This window comes from Bufo bufo, chromosome 7 (assembly GCF_905171765.1).
Source record: "Bufo bufo chromosome 7, aBufBuf1.1, whole genome shotgun sequence".
In the NCBI taxonomy this organism is placed as follows: domain Eukaryota; kingdom Metazoa; phylum Chordata; class Amphibia; order Anura; family Bufonidae; genus Bufo; species Bufo bufo.
This window is the reverse complement of record NC_053395.1, coordinates 232769576-232793289: the sequence shown is the minus strand read 5'-3', so window position 1 is coordinate 232793289 and position 23714 is coordinate 232769576. Positions and strand designations below refer to the sequence as shown.

The 23714-nt window shown below is 49.6% G+C and overlaps 1 protein-coding gene across 6 annotated transcripts in view; it reads right to left on the bottom strand.

Annotated features, from left to right (window-relative positions):
• KALRN (kalirin RhoGEF kinase) overlaps positions 1 to 23714 on the bottom strand; it is a 270877-nt gene that overhangs the window by 170447 nt on the left and 76716 nt on the right. For all 6 annotated transcript variants that reach the window (XM_040439928.1, XM_040439929.1, XM_040439930.1 and 3 more), the window contains exons 7-10: positions 11967 to 12158; positions 6661 to 6792; positions 6211 to 6441; positions 4131 to 4253 (exon numbers count right to left, since the gene is read on the bottom strand). In XM_040439928.1, coding sequence (XP_040295862.1) covers positions 4131 to 4253; positions 6211 to 6441; positions 6661 to 6792; positions 11967 to 12158 — 678 coding nt within the window. The remainder of the gene's footprint in view (positions 1 to 4130; positions 4254 to 6210; positions 6442 to 6660; positions 6793 to 11966; positions 12159 to 23714) is intronic.

Below are 23714 nucleotides of genomic sequence, written 5' to 3'. Positions count from 1 at the left end.
ATAAGAGACCCCACAGGTCTGCACTACTGAACTATGTCATCCAGCTTTATATAGATGATACATAAGAGACCCCACAGGTCTGCACTACTGAACTATGTCATCCAGCTTTATATAGATGATACATATAAGACCCCACAGGTCTGCACTACTGAACTATGTCACCCAGCTTTATATATATGATATATATGATACATAAGAGACCCCACAGGTCTGCACTACTGAACTATGTCACCCAGCTTTATATATATGATATATATGATACATAAGAGACCCCACAGGTCTGCACTACTGAACTATGTCACCAGCTTTATATAGATGATACATAAGAGACCCCACAGGTCTGCACTACTGAACTATGTCACCAGCTTTATATAGATGATACATAAGAGACCCCACAGGTCTGCACTACTGAACTATGCCACCAGCTTAAATGATACATAAGAGACCCCACAGGTCTGCACTACTGAACTATGTCATCCAGCTTTATATAGATGATACATAAGAGACCCCACAGGTCTGCACTACTGAACTATGTCACCAGCTTTATATAGATGATACATAAGAGACCCCACAGGTCTGCACTACTGAACTATGTCATCCAGCTTTATATAGATGATACATAAGAGACCCCACAGGTCTGCACTACTGAACTATGTCACCCAGCTTTATATAGATGATACATAAGAGACCCCACAGGTCTGCACTACTGAACTATGTCACCCAGCTTTATATAGATGATACATAAGAGACCCCACAGGTCTGCACTACTGAACTATGTCATCCAGCTTATATGATACATAAGAGACCCCACAGGTCTGCACTACTGAACTATGTCACCAGCTTTATATAGATGATACATAAGAGACCCCACAGGTCTGCACTACTGAACTATGTCATCCAGCTTTATATAGATGATACATAAGAGACCCCACAGGTCTGCACTACTGAACTATGTCATCCAGCTTTATATAGATGATACATAAGAGACCCCACAGGTCTGCACTACTGAACTATGTCACCAGCTTTATATAGATGATACATAAGAGACCCCACAGGTCTGCACTACTGAACTATGTCATCCAGCTTTATATAGATGATACATAAGAGACCCCACAGGTCTGCACTACTGAACTATGTCATCAGCTTTTCTTTGATCCTGAACGGAATGAAAATCTTCTCTGCTACATGAAGAAAATATGAGAAGTAATCAAGAAACAAAGGAATAAGAAAAGCCTGGAAATAACCTCATGCAATGACTGATACAGAATAACACAGCGACAAGCCGCTGATACAATGTAACAACACAATGCTGTGAAGATGGGAGGGCTGGCTGCCGCCGCGATACAGCGATCACATGTCCCAGCGACGGGCAACCCTTCTGTGACTGGACCGCGTTCTGTCACCAGCCTCCGGTACCGCCAGAACCACAACTACTACACACCTAAAGTTAGGTCCTGATGGCACGCGGAGGAGGCGACGCCGGTGGGCACGTGGCACTCAGTTACTAGGAACAGTTGCTATGGTTACTGCATCCACCCACGATTCACTGCATCATCATCTCATCATGTCCGCACAGTGCAGAGTTAATACAATCGTGGATAATGGCGGCAAACACCGCATCTACGCCATTCACACCTGCAGACCCCTCAGTATCCCGCACATTACACAGACTCCCAATCCACTGCAATGGAAATACAGCAAAAGAACTGCATAATGTAGACCGTCTGTTCATCATTCTTGCTTGCTGCAAGTGAATAGAAGCGCTGATCCAGAGCCTGAGAACCTAGTAACCACAGCTGAGGGTTTGCTACAAGCAAACCTCCCGTCTGATACCAAATAACCCAGAAAAATACAGAGATGGAGCTGGGCGCCAATGAGAACCAGAAGGCAGCTGCACTTCCAGTGAAGGGTTAATCCCATTTCTTTCTCATTCCGTGTTTGTTGCTCTGCAGGATGATGAATTCGCCGCCCACCGCACATCAGTAACGCTGTTTTTCCACACTCCATGATCTCAGGAATTATACTTAATGCAGCCATTCAAAATGACAGAACAGAATCAAAAATACCAGCAAATCCCTCACAGCAGCGACGACAGCCCCCGACAGCGCAATGTGGGGAGCTGTACATTACAGCGTGATACAATGTGACGGAGGAGCTGTACAGTACACAGTGATACAATGTGACGGAGGAGCTGTACAGTACAGTGTGATACAATGTGACGGGGGAGCTGTACAGTACAGTGTGATACAATGTGACGGGGGAGCTGTACAGTACACAGTGATACAATGTGACGGAGGAGCTGTACATTACAGCGTGATACAATGTGACGGAGGAGCTGTACAGTACACAGTGATACAATGTGACGGAGGAGCTGTACAGTACAGTGTGATACAATGTGACGGAGGAGCTGTACAGTACAGTGTGATACAATGTGACGGAGGAGCTGTACAGTACAGTGTGATACAATGTGACGGGGGAGCTGTACAGTACAGTGTGATACAATGTGACGGAGGAGCTGTACAGTACAGCGTGATACAATGTGACGGAGGAGCTGTACATTACAGCGTGATACAATGTGACGGGGGAGCTGTACAGTACACAGTGATACAATGTGACGGGGGAGCTGTACATTACAGCGTGATACAATGTGACGGAGGAGCTGTACATTACAGTGTGATACAATGTGACGGAGGAGCTGTACAGTACACAGTGATACAATGTGACGGAGGAGCTGTACAGTACAGTGTGATACAATGTGACGGAGGAGCTGTACAGTACACAGTGATACAATGTGACGGGGGAGCTGTACAGTACAGTGTGATACAATGTGACGGGGGAGCTGTACAGTACAGTGTGATACAATGTGACGGAGGAGCTGTACATTACAGTGTGATACAATGTGACGGAGGAGCTGTACAGTACACAGTGATACAATGTGACGGAGGAGCTGTACAGTACAGTGTGATACAATGTGACGGAGGAGCTGTACAGTACACAGTGATACAATGTGACGGGGGAGCTGTACAGTACAGTGTGATACAATGTGACGGGGGAGCTGTACAGTACACAGTGATACAATGTGACGGAGGAGCTGTACAGTACAGTGTGATACAATGTGACGGGGGAGCTGTACATTACAGTGTGATACAATGTGACGGGGAAGCTGTACATTACAGTGTGATACAATGTGACGGAGGAGCTGTACAGTACAGTGTGATACAATGTGACGGAGGAGCTGTACAGTACACAGTGATACAATGTGACGGAGGAGCTGTACAGTACAGTGTGATACAATGTGACGGGGGAGCTGTACAGTACACAGTGATACAATGTGACGGAGGAGCTGTACAGTACAGTGTGATACAATGTGACGGAGGAGCTGTACAGTACAGCGTGATACAATGTGACGGGGGAGCTGTACAGTACAGTGTGATACAATGTGACGGGGGAGCTGTACAGTACAGCGTGATACAATGTGACGGAGGAGCTGTACAGTACACAGTGATACAATGTGATGGAGGAGCTGTACATTACAGTGTGATACAATGTGACGGAGGAGCTGTACAGTACAGTGTGATACAATGTGACGGGGGAGCTGTACAGTACAGTGTGATACAATGTGACGGAGGAGCTGTACAGTACACAGTGATACAATGTGACGGGGGAGCTGTACAGTACAGTGTGATACAATGTGACGGGGTAGCTGTACAGTACACAGTGATACAATGTGACGGAGGAGCTGTACATTACAGTGTGATACAATGTGACGGGGGAGCTGTACAGTACAGTGTGATACAATGTGACGGAGGAGCTGTACATTACACTGTGATACAATGTGACGGAGGAGCTGTACAGTACAGTGTGATACAATGTGACGGGGGAGCTGTACAGTACACAGTGATACAATGTGACGGGGGAGCTGTACAGTACATTATTGCAGTTGGTGGAGCAGAACTGTTCTGCGTATTGATTACAGATGGAGCAGATCCCGGTGTCTCCATTAATAGCAGATTGTAATTAGTCTTTATTTGTCACATTCACTCCATTACTTGTCCCATCATTACTGACCACAGACCTCGGTATGATTGGTGGGGGAGGGGGGGGGGGGGGGTTACAGGACATAATATTACCTGTGCGACCTCCTCGAAGTCGTCGTGCCTCTTCTGCAGCGCCCGCGCCCGGTGGAGAGATTTGCCCACTCCAGTGTGTTTGCTGAGGAATGCTTCTCCGTGATTTTCGATCCAGTCCAGGACCTGCGGGGGACATGATACAGAACACAGTCAGCAGCCCCCATCCTCCACTGCTCACAGGACATGATGGGAGTCCAATACCCCACCACCGCAGATTAGCCACTAATGTCACTTTATTCTGGGTCCTCCTGAGCCTCCTGGCTCATGAATAAAATGCTAGAACTGCAGTGAAGACTGACACATGGACAGACTACTAATAGAAGGGGAGCTGGGAAACGAATCTGCGGATTTACTACTGTCCGGGCTCAGGGGAAAGCCGTCTGACGCCCCCACAGACCGTTTTTGGGTAGATGAGTAAGGATAAGATCGAGGCGACTGCAGACCATCGACGCCTTACTTCTGTGGCTCTGCTCATTATATCACAGCGCAGATTATGGAGTCGCTTCTCCCGTTGCTGTGGAAACAGGCTGGTCGCAGGCGCTGAGGTTTACGATTTGCGCCGGTTGTTGCGGCCACCGCGGTTTATGTTGTTGCTTCTGATCTTCGAAGACAGTGGCGCATCTGTTAGGGGCAGATAGCAGGCGGGGGGCAGCACACACAATGGAGGGGCCGCCCCCCCCAGGAGCGCTATTGTCTGATCGTGTTTTACTGCAGCCCCTGATAATGGGCCCAATGAGCCGGGGGTCCTAATCAGGCGCCGGGGTGGTAATTAGCCTAAATGGGAGGGTCCAAGTATTATAATGGGGGTGTTATGAGAAATGACAGCCGCAGACTATAATGCCCCCTAAACCTATACTGCCCCTCCCCCACATCCTTAAAGGGACCCTGCCGATTACTGGATCTTCGTTTACTGCGCTGTTAATTGCAATCTATTGTCTCCTGTTATCGGCCATTTTCAGATTGAAGCGGAGTACAGGACAGGCGGAAGCACATGCAGAGCGCTCCCTGCCCCCATGCTACATATAACGCTGCTGCAGGAAGGATATGCTGGGACTTGTAGTTCTCCACAGCTGAACTGTGTACTGTTGCCCAGTGACTCTTCATTGTCTGGTCACTGGTCTCCATAGGAATCAACCAGTGGGGACCCAGTATATAAGCCGCCCACGCCGCCACAAACACAGGCGACATCCATCACCCCGTCCCTGGCAGGAGCGCTGCGGCCGGGCGAGGGGATCAATACTTCATGGACAAGTGACAAATGTAGGGAAAAAAACACTTCTTTTTTAAAAACAACAGAAAATTCATCAAAATCAACGTCACCTTGGGCAGCGAAGTGGCGGCCAATCGACTGGCAAAACAGGATGGCCATTATTTATGCTCCATCAGGATGCAAATCAAGGAGCAAAAAAAACGGAAACAGCGGTCGGAAAAAGAGTCAGTGACAAGATGCGAGGGACGAGAGTGCACAGGCGAAACGCAGAGCGTGCAGCGACACATCCCGGGTCCCGCAAATGCAATTATCATCAGAAATCAGCCCCTGTCCCAGTATCACATGATTGAAACTTCCATAACTCTCTGATCTACTCTGTGTGTCAAGATCTCTGCTAACTGTCAGTGAAAAGGAACATTCTTGTTAACATCTAGAGGCTGAAAACCCCTACAGATTACAGCCCCTCACAGCTGAGTGTTTGTTACAGTTGCATCCAGCGCAGACTCTGTGATATGAACATCCTGGACTCTTGACTGATACACATCATCTGCGCTGATACACTGTAACAAACCAATAGGTCCGGCTCATGTTTTCCACAAAAGCAGACAATCCCTTAGAGGCACAGATCCCGGAGCAGCCATGTCGTACCTGGATTTCACCTGGGAACCTCTACAGAAGGATAAACACTTGTTTATCGGCCAAGTGTTTGCTACAATGGGTCAGTGTGGACAATTCAATGTATCAGTCTGGAGTTACGTGATGCATCACCATCTGTCCACATACGCAAAATAGCATAAAGCGGACCGGCGTGCTGGGTGCGTTTACAGTGGTGTTTGGTTCTCAGCGCTGGACTGCTGGCTGACACGTTACCTGTTGGACGTCCTGCTGGAAGACGCAGAGCTGGAGCCGCTGGTGCAGACGCACTTTACGGTGCTGCCATATACTTTCCAACCGCCGCTGGTGATGCAGAACCTCGTGGACGACATCCAAAACCTGATGCACGGCCTTGGAGTAGTTGGCAGTGGCCGTGAGAGATTCGGAGTTCCCTGGGCTGAGCGGACGCTGCAAAACATCCAGCAAAGCCTTCCCGTCCTGACTGACCTGAGAGCGGAGGAGGAAAGATCAGGAAGCTTGACAGTGACACCGGGGCTACAAGGGGAGAGGAGTAAGAACGCAAGGGAGAAGGAAGGAGACAATGTCGTTAAAGGGGAACTCTGCCCTGGGGCCGGAGGAGGTCATCATACTGGGAGACGTGACACTTTATATGGATATATAGGTCACATCTGCAGACAGCCGGGCCATACACACAGGGAGACTTACCTCTGCATACGCCTGCGTCACCTCCTCGTACAGCGTCTGATGATGATGAATCGCCATCTCCAGTCCCTGCATCTCAGACGGGAGCCCGCCGTCATTGCAGAGCTTACACCAAGTGTCCACACCGGACAGGAACTGCAAGAAAAAGCAGAACAATGGATGAGCGCTGCACAATCACGGGGAGTCCTGCCATGTCCGACAATATACAGAGGAGTCCTGTAATATACAGAGGAGTCCTGTAATGTCCTACAATATACAGAGGAGTCCTGTAATGTCCTACAATATACAGAGGAGTCCTGCAATGTCCGACAATATACAGAGGAGTCCTGTAATGTCCTACAATATACAGAGGAGTCCTGCAATGTCCTACAATATACAGAGGAGTCCTGCAATGTCCTACAATATACAGAGGAGTCCTGCAATGTCCTACAATATACAGAGGAGTCCTGTAATATACAGAGGAGTCCTGCAATGTCCGACAATATACAGAGGAGTCCTGCAATGTCCGACCATATACAGAGGAGTCCTGCAATGTCCGACAATATACAGAGGAGTCCTGCAATGTCCGACCATATACAGAGGAGTCCTGCAATGTCCGACAATATACAGAGGAGTCCTGCAATGTCCTACAATATACAGAGGAGTCCTGTAATATACAGAGGAGTCCTGCAATGTCCGACAATATACAGAGGAGTCCTGCAATGTCCGACCATATACAGAGGAGTCCTGTAATATACAGAGGAGTCCTGCAATGTCCGACAATATACAGAGGAGTCCTGCAATGTCCGACCATATACAGAGGAGTCCTGTAATATACAGAGGAGTCCTGCAATGTCCGACAATATACAGAGGAGTCCTGCAATGTACAGAGGAGTCCTGCAATGTCCGACAATATACAGAGGAGTCCTGTAATGTCCTACAATATACAGAGGAGTCCTGTAATGTCCTACAATATACAGAGGAGTCCTGTAATGTCCTACAATATACAGAGGAGTCCTGCAATGTCCGACAATATACAGAGGAGTCCTGTAATGTCCTATAATATACAGAGGAGTCCTGTAATGTCCTATAATATACAGAGCAGTCCTGTAATGTCCTACAATATACAGAGGAGTCCTGTAATGTCCTATAATATACAGAGGAGTCCTGCAATGTACAGAGGAGTCCTGTAATGTCCTACATTATACAGAGGAGTCCTGCAATGTCCGACAATATACAGAGGAGTCCTGCAATGTCCTACAATATACAGAGGAGTCCTGTAATGTCCTACAATATACAGAGGAGTCCTGTAATGTCCTATAATATACAGAGGAGTCCTGTAATGTCCTATAATATACAGAGGAGTCCTGTAATGTCCTACAATATACAGAGGAGTCCTGTAATGTCCTATAATATACAGAGGAGTCCTGTAATGTCCTATAATATACAGAGGAGTCCTGTAATGTCCTATAATATACAGAGGAGTCCTGTAATGTCCTATAATATACAGAGGAGTCCTGTAATGTCCTACAATATACAGAGGAGTCCTGTAATGTCCTATAATATACAGAGGAGTCCTGTAATGTCCTATAATATACAGAGGAGTCCTGTAATGTCCTACAATATACAGAGGAGTCCTGTAATGTCCTACAATATACAAAGGAGTCCTGTAATGTCCTATAATATACAGAGGAGTCCTGCAATGTCCGACAATATACAGAGGAGTCCTGTAATGTCCGACCATATACAAAGGAGTCCTGTAATATACAGAGGAGTCCTGTAATGTCCGACCATATACAGAGGAGTCCTGTAATATACAGAGGAGTCCTGTAATGTCCGACCATATACAGAGGAGTCCTGTAATGTCCGACCATATACAGAGGAGTCCTGTAATATACAGAGGAGTCCTGTAATGTCCGACCATATACAGAGGAGTCCTGTAATGTCCTAAAATATACAGAGGAGTCCTGTAATGTCCTAAAATATACAGAGGAGACCTGTAATGTCCTATAATATACAGGAGTCCTGTAATGTCCGACAATATACAGAGGAGTCCTGCCATGTCCGACCATATACAGAGGAGTCCGACCATATACAGAGGAGTCCTGTAATGTCCGACCATATACAGAGGAGTCCTGCAATGTCCGACCATATACAGAGGAGTCCTGCAATGTCCGACTATATACAGAGGAGTCCTGTAATATACAGAGGAGTCCTGTAATGTCTGACAATATACAGAGGAGTCCTGTAATGTCCAACCATATACAGAGGAGTCCTGTAATGTCCTACAATATACAGAGGAGTCCTGTAATGTCCTACAATATACAGAGGAGTCCTGTAATGTCCTACAATATACAGAGGAGTCCTGTAATGTCCGACAATATACAGAGGAGTCCTGTAATGTCCTACAATATACAGAGGAGTCCTGTAATGTCCGACAATATACAGAGGAGTCCTGTAATGTACAGAGGAGTCCTGTAATGTACAGAGGAGTCCTGTAATGTACAGAGGAGTCCTGTAATGTCCTACAATATCCAGAGGAGTCCTGCAATATACAGAGGAGTCCTGTAATGTCCTACAATATACAGAGGAGTCCTGTAATATACAGAGGAGTCCTGTAATGTCATATAATATCCAGAGGAGTCCTGCAATATACAGAGGAGTCCTGCAATGTCCTACAATATACAGAGGAGTCCTGTAATGTCCTATAATATACAGAGGAGTCCTGTAATGTCCTACAATATACAGAGGAGTCCTGCAATGTCCTACAATATACAGAGGAGTCCTGTAATGTCCTACAATATACAGAGGAGTCCTGTAATGTCCTATAATATACAGAGGAGTCCTGTAATGTCCTACAATATACAGAGGAGTCCTGTAATGTCCTACAATATACAGAGGAGTCCTGCAATGTCCTACAATATACAGAGGAGTCCTGTAATGTCCTACAATATACAGAGGAGTCCTGTAATGTCCTATAATATACAGAGGAGTTCTGTAATGTCCTATAATATACAGAGGAGTCCTGTAATGTCCTACAATATACAGAGGAGTCCTGAAATGTCCTACAATATACAGAGGAGTCCTGTAATGTCCTACAATATACAGAGGAGTCCTGTAATGTCCTGCAATATACAGAGGAGTCCTGTAATGTCCTACAATATACAGAGTAGTCCTGTAATGTCCTACAATATACAGAGGAGTCCTGTAATGTCCGACAATATACAGAGGAGTCCTGTAATGTCCGGCAATATACATAGGAGTCCTGTAATGTCCTACAATATACAGAGGAGTCCTGTAAAGTCCTACAATATACAGAGGAGTCCTGTAAAGTCCTACAATATACAGAGGAGTCCTGTAATGTCCTACAATATACAGAGGAGTCCTGCAATGTCCTATAATATACAGAGTAGTCCTGTAATGTCCTACAATATACAGAGGAGTCCTGTAATGTCCTACAATATACAGAGGAGTCCTGTAATGTCCTACAATATACAGAGGAGTCCTGTAATATACAGAGGAGTCCTGTAATGTCCGACCATATACAGAGGAGTCCTGTAATGTCCTACAATATACAGAGGAGTCCTGTAATGTCCTATAATATACAGAGCAGTCCTGTAATGTCCTATAATATACAGAGGAGTCCTGTAATGTCCTACAATATACAGAGGAGTCCTGCAATGTCCTACAATATACAGAGGAGTCCTGTAATGTCCTACAATATACAGAGGAGTCCTGTAATGTCCTATAATATACAGAGGAGTCCTGCAATGTCCTACAATATACAGAGGAGTCCTGTAATGTCCTACAATATACAGAGGAGTCCTGTAATGTCCTACAATATACAGAGGAGTCCTGCAATGTCCTACAATATACAGAGGAGTCCTGTAATGTCCTACAATATACAGAGGAGTCCTGTAATGTCCTATAATATACAGAGGAGTTCTGTAATGTCCTATAATATACAGAGGAGTCCTGTAATGTCCTACAATATACAGAGGAGTCCTGAAATGTCCTACAATATACAGAGGAGTCCTGTAATGTCCTACAATATACAGAGGAGTCCTGTAATGTCCTGCAATATACAGAGGAGTCCTGTAATGTCCTACAATATACAGAGTAGTCCTGTAATGTCCTACAATATACAGAGGAGTCCTGTAATGTCCGACAATATACAGAGGAGTCCTGTAATGTCCGGCAATATACATAGGAGTCCTGTAATATACAGAGGAGTCCTGTAAAGTCCTACAATATACAGAGGAGTCCTGTAATGTCCTACAATATACAGAGGAGTCCTGCAATGTCCTATAATATACAGAGTAGTCCTGTAATGTCCTACAATATACAGAGGAGTCCTGTAATGTCCTACAATATACAGAGGAGTCCTGTAATGTCCTACAATATACAGAGGAGTCCTGTAATATACAGAGGAGTCCTGTAATGTCCGACCATATACAGAGGAGTCCTGTAATGTCCTACAATATACAGAGGAGTCCTGTAATGTCCTACAATATACAGAGGAGTCCTGTAATGTCCTACAATATACAGAGGAGTCCTGTAATGTCCTGCAATATACAGAGGAGTCCTGTAATGTCCTACAATATACAGAGGAGTCCTGTAATGTCCTACAATATACAGAGGAGTCCTGTAATGTCCTACAATATACAGAGGAGTCCTGTAATGTCCTACAATATACAGAGGAGTCCTGTAATGTCCTACAATATACAGAGGAGTCCTGTAATGTCCTACAATATACAGAGGAGTCCTGTAATGTCCTATAATATACAGAGGAGTCCTGTAATGTCCTACAATATACAGAGGAGTCCTGTAATGTCCTATAATATACAGAGGAGACCTGTAATATACAGAGGAGTCCTGTAATGTCCTACAATATACAGAGGAGTCCTGTAATGTCCTATAATATACAGAGGAGACCTGTAATATACAGAGGAGTCCTGTAATGTCCTACAATATACAGAGGAGTCCTGTAATGTCCTATAATATACAGAGGAGTCCTGTAATATACAGAGGAGTCCTGTAATGTCCTACAATATACAGAGGAGTCCTGTAATGTCCTACAATATACAGATTGGTCCTATAATGTCCTATAATATCTGCCTGTACTTTATAATATTGGCAGTGGTGATGTCATTCTGCACTCTGGACTGTGAAGCTCGCAATCTAATATATGACAGCTACTATTATTACATAGTGCTGGAGATGCCCTACCGGACGAGACTGATGGGCCCACCATCACCACCACAATCCTCGTCATCATCACCCATCTTCATTATCCCTACAACTACTACCACTATCACCACCATCATCACCTGTTCAGCCTTCTGATGGAACACGGCGGACATCGCGAGGATGGTGCTCCTTTCGTCCAGCGCGGCGGCGAAGCTCTTCCATTCCTGATCCAGCTGCGTGGAGATCTGCTTGATCTGCTGCGATGCGTAATGTCCGGCTTCAATCAGACGCGAGGCCACCGACATAATGCGATTGATGTTGACGTAGGCATTCTGCAACCACAAGAGGAAGAGCTCAAGAGGTGAAGAGCAGCGGGGCCCAAAACATTAAAATACCATTCACTGCTCCCAGTTATCAGCCATTTCAGGACAGGAGAGCCTGACGAGAGAACCTTGAAGGGCTGACAACAGCCAGCAATAAACTGCAAGCAGACAAAGTGTGCACATGCTTATACATTGATGTCTCATACTCCAGTCACAACCAGAGCTGCATTCTCTGCTCAGCAAGCAGGTGACCTCATATCTCCCAACACGCCTCGCTGATTCAATATCTGCACAGTGCTCGCTCTATGACCTATGGCGACTTGTGAACAGCCGGAGACGTTGTCAAACTGGAATTGATGCTCAAGGCCACAGGACAAGTTCCTGAGACACTGACATCTTGTGGCGGTATACCCAGCACTGGGGTCGGTCAGACACTGACATCTTGTGGCGGTATACCCAGCACTGACATCAGTTAGACACTGACATCTTGTGGCGGTATACCCAGCACTGGGGTCGGTGAAACACTGACATTTTGTGGCGGTATACCCAGCACTGGGGTCGGTGAGACACTGACATTTTGTGGCGGTATACCCAGCACTGGGGTCGGTGAGACACTGACATCTTGTGGCGGTATACCTAGAACTGGGGTCGGTGAGACACTGACATCTTGTGCCGGTATACCCAGCACTGGGGTCGGTGAGACACTGACATCTTGTGGCGGTATACCCAGCACTGGGGTCGGTGAGACACTGACATCTTGTGGCGGTATACCCAGCACTGGGGTCGGTGAGACACTGACATCTTGTGGCGGTATACCCAGCACTGGGGTCGGTCAGACACTGACATCTTGTGGCGGTATACCCAGCATTGGGGTCATGAGACACTGACATCTTGTGGCGGTATACCCAGCACTGGGGTCGGTGAGACACTGACATCTTGTGGCGGTATAACCAGCACTGGGGTCGGTGACACACTGACATCTTGTGGCGGTATACCCAGCACTGGGGTCGGTGACACACTGACATCTTGTGGCGGTATACCCAGCACTGGGGTCGGTGACACACTGACATTTTGTGGCGGTATACCCAGCTCTGGGGTCGGTGACACACTGACATTTTGTGGCGGTATACCCAGCACTGGGGTCGGTGACACACTGACATCTTGTGGCGGTATACCCAGCACTGGGGTCGGTGAGACACTGACATCTTGTGGCGGTATACCCAGCACTGGGGTCGGTGAGACACTGACATCTTGTGGCGGTATACCCAGCACTGGAGTCGGTGAGACACTGACATCTTGTGGCGGTATACCCAGCACTGGGGTCGTTGAGACACTGACATCTTGTGGCGGTATACCCAGCACTGGGGTCGTTGAGACACTGACATCTTGTGGCGGTATACCCAGCACTGGGGTCGGTAACACACTGACATTTTGTGGCGGTATACCCAGCACTGGGGTCGGTGAGACACTGACATCTTGTGGCGGTATACCCAGCACTGGAGTCGGTGAGACACTGACATCTTGTGGCGGTATACCCAGCACTGAGATCAGTTAGACACTAACATCTTGTGGCGGTATACACAGCACTGGGGTCGGTGAGACACTGACATTTTGTGGCGGTATACCCAGCACTGGGGTCGGTAACACACTGACATTTTGTGGCGGTATACCCAGCACTGGGGTCATGAGACACTGACATCTTGTGGTGGTATACCCAGCATTGGGGTCTTGAGACACTGACATCTTGTGGCGGTATACCCAGCACTGGGGTCGGTGAGACACTGACATCTTGTGGCGGTATACCCAGCACTGGGGTCGGTCAGACACTGACATCTTGTGGCGGTATACCCAGCACTGGGGTCGGTGAGACACTGACATCTTGTGGCGGTATACCCAGCACTGGGGTCGGTCAGACACTGACATCTTGTGGCGGTATACCCAGCACTGGGGTCGGTGAGACACTGACATCTTGTGGCGGTATACCCAGCACTGGGGTCGGTGAGACACTGACATCTTGTGGCGGTATACCCAGCATTGGGGTCATGAGACACTGACATCTTGTGGCGGTATACCCAGCACTGGGGTCGGTGAGACACTGACATCTTGTGGCGGTATAACCAGCACTGGGGTCGGTGACACACTGACATCTTGTGGCGGTATACCCAGCACTGGGGTCGGTGACACACTGACATCTTGTGGCGGTATACCCAGCACTGGGGTCGGTGACACACTGACATTTTGTGGCGGTATACCCAGCACTGGGGTCGGTGACACACTGACATTTTGTGGCGGTATACCCAGCACTGGGGTCGGTGACACACTGACATCTTGTGGCGGTATACCCAGCACTGGGGTCGGTGAGACACTGACATCTTGTGGCGGTATACCCAGCACTGGGGTCGGTGAGACACTGACATCTTGTGGCGGTATACCCAGCACTGGAGTCGGTGAGACACTGACATCTTGTGGCGGTATACCCAGCACTGGGGTCGTTGAGACACTGACATCTTGTGGCGGTATACCCAGCACTGGGGTCGTTGAGACACTGACATCTTGTGGCGGTATACCCAGCACTGGGGTCGGTAACACACTGACATTTTGTGGCGGTATACCCAGCACTGGGGTCGGTGAGACACTGACATCTTGTGGCGGTATACCCAGCACTGGAGTCGGTGAGACACTGACATCTTGTGGCGGTATACCCAGCACTGAGATCAGTTAGACACTAACATCTTGTGGCGGTATACACAGCACTGGGGTCGGTGAGACACTGACATTTTGTGGCGGTATACCCAGCACTGGGGTCGGTAACACACTGACATTTTGTGGCGGTATACCCAGCACTGGGGTCGGTGAGACACTGACATCTTGTGGCGGCATACCCAGCACTGGGGTCGGTGAGACACTGACATCTTGTGGCGGTATACCCAGCACTGGGGTCGGTGAGACACTGACATCTTGTGGCGGTATACCCAGCACTGGGGTCGGTAACACACTGACATTTTGTGGCGGTATACCCAGCACTGGGGTCGGTGAGACACTGACATCTTGTGGCGGTATACCCAGCACTGGGGTCGGTGAGACACTGACATCTTGTGGCGGTATACCCAGCACTGGGGTCGGTGAGACACTGACATTTTGTGGCGGTATACCCAGCACTGACACTGACATCTTGTGGCGGTATACCCAGCACTGGGGTCGGTGAGACACTGACATCTTGTGGCGGTATACCCAGCACTGGGGTCGGTGAGACACTGACATCTTGTGGCGGTATACCCAGCACTGGGTCGGTGAGACACTGACATCTTGTGGCGGTATACCCAGCACTGGGTCGGTGAGACACTGACATCTTGTGGCGGTATACCCAGCACTGGGGTCGGCTTCTGAGATGAGGAGACACCATCGCTGCTTCTACTTAATACCCGACTTGCTGATATAATATCACTGGAGCGGAGACTTTTTACATTTTCCAGAAATTTTACCCAAAAGCCAAATATAATAAACTTTTTGAGTAGTGTATCTGCAGAAATGTGACTGTAGTATAATGTGTGATATAACAATGTAATTGTGAATATAGCTCTGGATGCGACTAGAGTATATGAAATGATCTATCAGCAGGACATGACTGCAGCTCTGGATGTGACTGGAGTATAAGGAGTGATATATTGCAGTTATAAATCTGCTGCTACAAGACATGACTGACAGGAGGAGGCATGTGAGGCACCAGGCATGATTCTCTGCAGCCTCCTCGCTCGCCCAGACTCCTTCTGCTTTAATTATTTTCACATCAGTGCCTCGCACGCAGATGAATAAGGCCGAGCGCCACAGCGTAATCTCATCCCAGCCAATCTAAATCCCCCATGCCGACGGGTGGGGGAGGGAAGGGGGCTCGTAAAGAGCATGAGGACTACAACTCCCAGCATCTCCATCCCTTTTGTCTCCCTCTAATTACAGTCTGAAGTTGTGAGGTCATTTTAGTCCCGACTGTTGTGCAGCTATGAATCTGAAAGACAGACGGACCCACAGTAACGACACTTCACCTGAAAATCTGCTGTAAGTCAAGAAGACACTTACGTTACAGCCACAGACAGACAGATGTGAATCGAAACCAAGAGTCACAGGACTCTTCACATCCTCATTCACCTACTGAAAGCAGCAACTGGAAAAGCAAAAAGTCTACTGCTGAGGGTTTGATACTATGTATCAGTGCAGCTTAAATGTACCAGTCTGTTTACTTCAGAAGATTGTGTAGACTGGACCCAAATCTAAGAAACCCTCAGCATTAGGTCAGGACAGTTTACACCTCTGCGTGTAAATAAGAACATTCCAATTCACTGACAGCAAGCAGAGATCTTCAGAATGCAGAATGCATCATACAGTGATTAGAAAGTTGGTGTCTGCCATAAATCTGAAAATACTGCACAATGGGGCCACAGGACTCCTCTCCTACATCGACCTTATCCTGAGCCCCTGGAGCTGACACCCGCTGATGTCGGGACTTTTAAAACATCCATAACAACACACTGACCCAGCAGGGGTTAATACAAGAACGGCTATAAATTGCCATTTAAGTGAGCAGTGTTTGGGCCCCTAGGGCCCTAAACATTATGCTGAAAGTCTGAGAAGCAAAATGTCCAGCTGTCCAGCCACGTGCTGAAGATGATCCTGAAACTGCAGCCTCTTGGCGGGACGCTCCTGGCCCCGGAGTAGTACGGTTCAGGATGGATCCTGGCTCCTCTCTTGGCGGGACGATCCTGACACCGGAGTAGTACGGTTCAGGATGGATCCTGGCTCCACTCTTGGCGGGACGCTCCTGGCCCCGTAGTAGTACGGTTCAGGACGGATCCTGGCTCCTCTCTTGGTAGAAAGCTCCTGACACTGGAGTAGTACGGTTCAGGATGGATCCTGGCTCCACTCTTGGCGGGACGCTCCTGGCCCTGGAGTAGTACGGTTCAGGATGGATCCTGGCTCCTCTCTTGGTAGAAAGCTCCTGGCCCCGGAGTAGTACGGTTCAGGATGGATCCTGGCTCCTCTCTTGGCGGGACGCTCCTGGCCCCGGAGTAGTACGGTTCAGGATGGATCCTGGCTCCTCTCTTGGCGGGACGCTCCTGGCCCCGGAGTAGTACGGTTCAGGATGGATCCTGGCTCCTCTCTTGGCGGGACGATCCTGACACCGGAGTAGTACGGTTCAGGATGGATCCTGGTTCCACTCTTGGCGGGACGCTCCTGGCCCCGTAGTAGTACGGTTCAGGACGGATCCTGGCTCCTCTCTTGGTAGAAAGCTCCTGACACTGGAGTAGTACGGTTCAGGATGGATCCTGGCTCCACTCTTGGCGGGACGCTCCTGGCCCCGTAGTAGTATGGTTCAGGACGGATTCTGGCTCCTCTCTTGGTAGAAAGCTCCTGACACTGGAGTAGTACGGTTCAGGATGGATCCTGGCTCCTCTCTTGGCGGGACGCTCCTGGCCCCGGAGTAGTACAGTTCAGGATGGATCCTGGCTCCTCTCTTGGCGGGACGCTCCTGGCCCTGGAGTAGTACGGTTCAGGATGGATCCTGGCTCCTCTATTGGCGGGACGCTCCTGGCCCTGGAGTAGTACGGTTCAGGATGGATCCTGGCTCCTCTCTTGGTAGAAAGCTCCTGACACTGGAGTAGTACGGTTCAGGATGGATCCTGGCTCCACTCTTGGCGGGACGCTCCTGGCCCCGTAGTAGTATGGTTCAGGACGGATCCTGGCTCCTCTCTTGGTAGAAAGCTCCTGACACTGGAGTAGTAATCCTGGCTCCTCTCTTGGCGGGACGCTCCTGGCCCCGGAGTAGTACAGTTCAGGATGGATCCTGGCTCCTCTCTTGGCGGGACGCTCCTGGCCCTGGAGTAGTACGGTTCAGGAAGGATCCTAGCTCCTCTCTTGGCGGGACGCTCCTGGCCCCGGAGTAGTACGGTTCAGAACAGATCCTGGCTCCACTCTTGGCGGGACTTTCCTGACACCGGAGTAGTACGGTTCAGAACAGATCCTGGCTCCACTCTTGGCGGGACGATCCTGACACCGGAGTAGTACGGTTCAGAACAGATCCTGGCTCCACTCTTGGCGGGACGATCCTGACACCGGAGTAGTACGGTTCAGGATGGATCCTGGCTCCACTCTTGGTAGAAAGCTCCTGACACTGGAGTAGTACGGTTCAGGATGGATCCTGGCTCCTCTCTTGGCGGGACGCTCCTGGCCCCGGAGTAGTACGGTTCAGGACGGATCCTGGCTCCTCTCTTGGCGGGACGCTCCTGGCCCCGGAGTAGTACGCTTCAGAACAGATCCTGGCTCTACTCTTGGCGGGACGATCCTGACACCGGAGTAGTACGGTTCAGGATGGATCCTGGCTCCACTCTTGGCGGGACGACCCTGACACCGGAGTAGTAAGTTTTAGGACTGATCCTTGCTCCACTCTTAGCATCAAGCTCCTGGTACCAGGTAAGTACGGTTCAGGACGGATCCTGACTCCCCTCTCAGCTCCCGGGACCGGAGTAGTACGGCTCAGGAATAATCCTGACTCCCCTCTTGGCGGGACGATCCTGGCACCGGAGTAGTACGGTTCAGGATGGATCCTGACTCCTCTCTTGGCGGGACGATCCTGACACCGGAGTAGTACGGTTCAGGATGGATCCTGACTCCCCTCTTGGCGGGACGATCCTGACACCGGAGTAGTATGGTTCAGGATGGATCCTGGCTCCTCTCTTGGTAGAAAGCTCCTGGCCCCGGAGTAGTACGGTTCAGGATGGATCCTGGCTCCTCTCTTGGCGGGACGCTCCTGGCCACGGAGTAGTACGGTTCAGGATGGATCCTGGCTCCTCTCTTGGCGGGACGCTCCTGGCCCCGGAGTAGTACGGTTCAGGATGGATCCTGGCTCCTCTCTTGGCGGGACGCTCCTGGCCCCGGAGTAGTACAGTTCAGGATGGATCCTGGCTCCTCTCTTGGCGGGACGCTCCTGGCCCCGGAGTAGTACGGTTCAGGAAGGATCCTGACTACCCTCTTGGCGGGACGATCCTGACACCGGAGTAGTACGGTTCAGGATGGATCCTGGCTCCTCTCTTGGCGGGACGCTTCTGACACCGGAGTAGTACGGTTCAGGAAGGATCTTGGCCCCCTCTTAGTGGGAAGCTCAAGGTACCGGGGTAATAAGGTTCAGGACGGATCTTGGCGTCCTGTGTAAATCTGCGCACTCCCCCGACGTCTTGTAAATAATTGTGAAAAGATGCGGCTTAATCGCGGGCGGCAGATGTAATGGAGCCATCGACTCCACCAGAACACCACATTCCATAGCATTTCATTTTTAGGGACGGAGCGACGTTGGAAATATATCCGGAAAACCTAAAAATAAACCAGAGACAGGTCCAAGCTGTTTAACACTTTCCGTGCTGCACTGGGCCAGACCACAAAGCTGACAATCTAAGGCTACATTCACACTAAAAACAGACATGCCGTCACAGTAAGGACAAACTGTCAGTTTCATGGACATTTTTCAACTATTTGTGCGACCATTTTCTGTCCGTTTCTCTCCGTTTTTAAAGGCCATTTTGATCGGTTTTTATTGCAGTTAAAACTGATGAATTTTATTGGCTTCCGTATTAGGCTACTTTCACACTCGCGTTTGATGCGGATCCGTCATGGACAGATCCATTCAGATAATACAACCGACTGCATCCGTTCAGAACAGATCCGTCTTGAACACCATTGAAAGTCAATGGGAGACGGATCCGTGTTCTATTGTGTCAGAGAAAACGGATCCGTCCCCATTGACTTACATTGTGTGTCAGGACGGATCTGCTCAGTTTCATCAGACGGACACCAAAACGCTGCGGGCGGCCTCCAGAGCGGAACGGGGGCGGAACGGGGGCGAACTGATGTATTCTGAGCGGATCCTTCTACATTCAGAATGCATTAGGGCAAAACTGATCCGTTTTTTACTGCTTGTGAGACCTGACGGAAACCAAAACGCCAGTGTGAAAGTAGTCTTGATTTCCCACCCTGCAGAACTCTGAGTACACATAATGTCCCCCCCCCCCCCCAGTATAAAGAAAGACCCCCTCTGTACCCCCTCTGAGTATAATGACTGGCCCCTTTGGTGCCCTCATTATAAGCACAGTATTAGCCCCCCCCCCCCCCCCCCATGCCCTCAGTCTATAGAATTTACCCCTCAGTAATGCGAGTGGATGAGGTATTTTTTTATTTTATTTTGAACACAGTGTACCAGTTTTTAATGGCCAGGGGCACTCCCGCTGACTTCAATGGGGCCCGGCTCGCTGTGAGAACGGCGAAAAATAGGACGTCCTATTGTTTGACGGCCGCCATTCACTGGCCATTAAAAAACAGCCATGTGAACGGCCCCATTGACTTTAACTGGTCACTTTAATGGCCATCACAAAGCAGTTTTTCACGGTTACTGTGTGAATCGAGCCTTATTACTGCGGCGTCTTCCGTACATCAGACTGGCGGTACAATATCCTGCCCTGAACAGACCTCTGGCGGCTGCTGGATATTATCTGGGCCTGTACATATTAGACAGAACATAATATTTGTTACAATGTATCAGTCAGGAGTCCAGGCTGTTCATCACAATCATCACAAAGAATTGTGTAGACTGCATACTTTGTAACAAACCCTCAGCTGTGAGAAGTATTAGGTCTGTTACAGTTTCAAGGTAACCTACATGATAGCACGTTCCTGGACCCCCTTCCCACCCCCCAGGGATCTGGTGATGTCTTTTACGAGATCTCCTGTCCCGCCACGTGTCCAGCGCTGAATCGAGCGGTTATTCTCTGGGCTGGCCGCAGCGTCCGCTCAATGCTCTAATTACCCATAAAGTGTTGTAGCAGCTCCATAAAACATGGGGGAGGGGGCAGCACGCCGACATCCGATACAGACACCGAGCATGCTGGGGAATAGAGTGCAGGCCCAGAATACAGCAACACTGCATTACCTGCAGTCCCATGTAATAAGCATATAACAGGGAGTGCAGATCATGTAGTAGGTGTCACCTGCAGTCCCATGTAATAACACATATGACATGTAGTACAGAACATGTAGTAGGTGTCCCCTGCAGTCCCATGTAATACACATATAACACGTAGTACAGAACATGTAGTAGGTGTCCCCTGCAGTCCCATGTAACTGCACAGGTCCTGTCATGGCTGGGTAATACGGATACACAATGGGGCAGATGTATTATTACTGAGCTAAAGATGGACGAGACCAGAAACGTAGAAACTGCGGCAAAGCCATGAAAATGTTGACTCATTTGGCACATTTTGCTAGAAGTCACTCTCCTTAGGCGAGCACCACGACATGTGCATATTAACCCCCCCCCCCCCCCCCCCCATGGCTCCTGAGACCCCCGCTGCCGTGTCTGAGGCCCTCCACATGAAATTCTGTCAGACATGGAACACGGGAAGGTCGGGGGCTCGTTCTCAGCAATGAAGCCGTGGTGAGGGTGCGGAGGATGATCGCCACCATTCAAGAAACAGCTCCTATTCTGCAGGAGTGAATCTTACACCCGTTTCCTTACCTGGATGAGCGAGTAGCCGCCCGTGTAAACGACTATGGGTGACCCCGACTCGGGTCCGTCCACACCTAAGGAGCAGCTCAGGGTGAAACACAGAGGCAGATCCTCCCCCAGCTCCCGCACTACAGCCTACCCTTCCTCTCTCATTGTGGCCCCCGACTCTCTTACCGTCCACATTACGGCCTCCTGCTCTCTTACCGTCCACATTACGGCCTCCTGCTCTCCTACTGTCCACATTACGGCCTCCTGCTCTCCTACTGTCCACATTACGGCCTCCTGCTCTCTTACTGTCCACATTACGGCCTCCTGCTCTCTTACTGTCCACATTACGGCCTCCTGCTCTCTTACTGTCCACATTACGGCCTCCTGCTCTCTTACTGTCCACATTACGGCCTCCTGCTCTCTTACTGTCCACATTACGGCCTCCTGCTCTCTTACTGTCCACATAACGGCCTCCTGCTCTCCTACTGTCCACATTACGGCCTCCTGCTCTCCTACTGTCCACATTACGGCCTCCTGCTCTCCTACTGTCCACATTACGGCCTCCTGCTCTCCTACTGTCCACATTACGGCCTCCTGCTCTCCTACTGTCCACATTACGGCCTCCTGCTCTCCTACTGTCCACATTACGGCCTCCTGCTCTCCTACTGTCCACATTACGACCTCCTGCTCTCCTACTATCCACATTACGGCCTCCTGCTCTCCTACTGTCCACATTATAGCCTCCTGCTCTCCTACTGTCCACATTACGGCCTCCTGCTCTCCTACTGTCCACATTACGGCCTCCTGCTCTCCTACTGTCCACATTACGGCCTCCTGCTCTCTTACCGTCCACATAACGGCCTCCTGCTCTCCTACTGTCCACATTACGGCCTCCTGCTCTCCTACTGTCCACATTACGGCCTCCTGCTCTCCTACTGTCCACATTACGACCTCCTGCTCTCCTACTGTCCACATTACGGCCTCCTGCTCTCTTACCGTCCACATTACGGCCTCCTGCTCTCTTACCGTCCACATTACGGCCTCCTGCTCTCCTACCGTCCACATTACGGCCTCCTGCTCTCTTACCGTCCACATTACGGCCTCCTGCTCTCTTACCGTCCACATTACGGCCTCCTGCTCTCTTACCGTCCACATTACGGCCTCCTGCTCTCCTATTGTCCACATTACGGCCTCCTGCTCTCTTACCGTCCACATTACGGCCTCCTGCTCTCTTACCATCCACATTACGGCCTCCTGCTCTCTTACCGTCCACATTACGGCCTCCTGCTCTCCTACTGTCCACATTACGGCCTCCTGCTCTCCTACTGTCCACATTACGGCCTCCTGCTCTCTTACTGTCCACATTACGGCCTCCTGCTCTCTTACTGTCCACATTACGGCCTCCTGCTCTCTTACTGTCCACATTACGGCCTCCTGCTCTCTTACTGTCCACATTACGGCCTCCTGCTCTCTTACTGTCCACATTACGGCCTCCTGCTCTCTTACTGTCCACATAACGGCCTCCTGCTCTCCTACTGTCCACATTACGGCCTCCTGCTCTCCTACTGTCCACATTACGGCCTCCTGCTCTCCTACTGTCCACATTACGGCCTCCTGCTCTCCTACTGTCCACATTACGGCCTCCTGCTCTCCTACTGTCCACATTACGGCCTCCTGCTCTCCTACTGTCCACATTACGGCCTCCTGCTCTCCTACTGTCCACATTACGACCTCCTGCTCTCCTACTATCCACATTACGGCCTCCTGCTCTCCTACTGTCCACATTATAGCCTCCTGCTCTCCTACTGTCCACATTACGGCCTCCTGCTCTCCTACTGTCCACATTACGGCCTCCTGCTCTCCTACTGTCCACATTACGGCCTCCTGCTCTCTTACCGTCCACATAACGGCCTCCTGCTCTCCTACTGTCCACATTACGGCCTCCTGCTCTCCTACTGTCCACATTACGGCCTCCTGCTCTCCTACTGTCCACATTACGACCTCCTGCTCTCCTACTGTCCACATTACGGCCT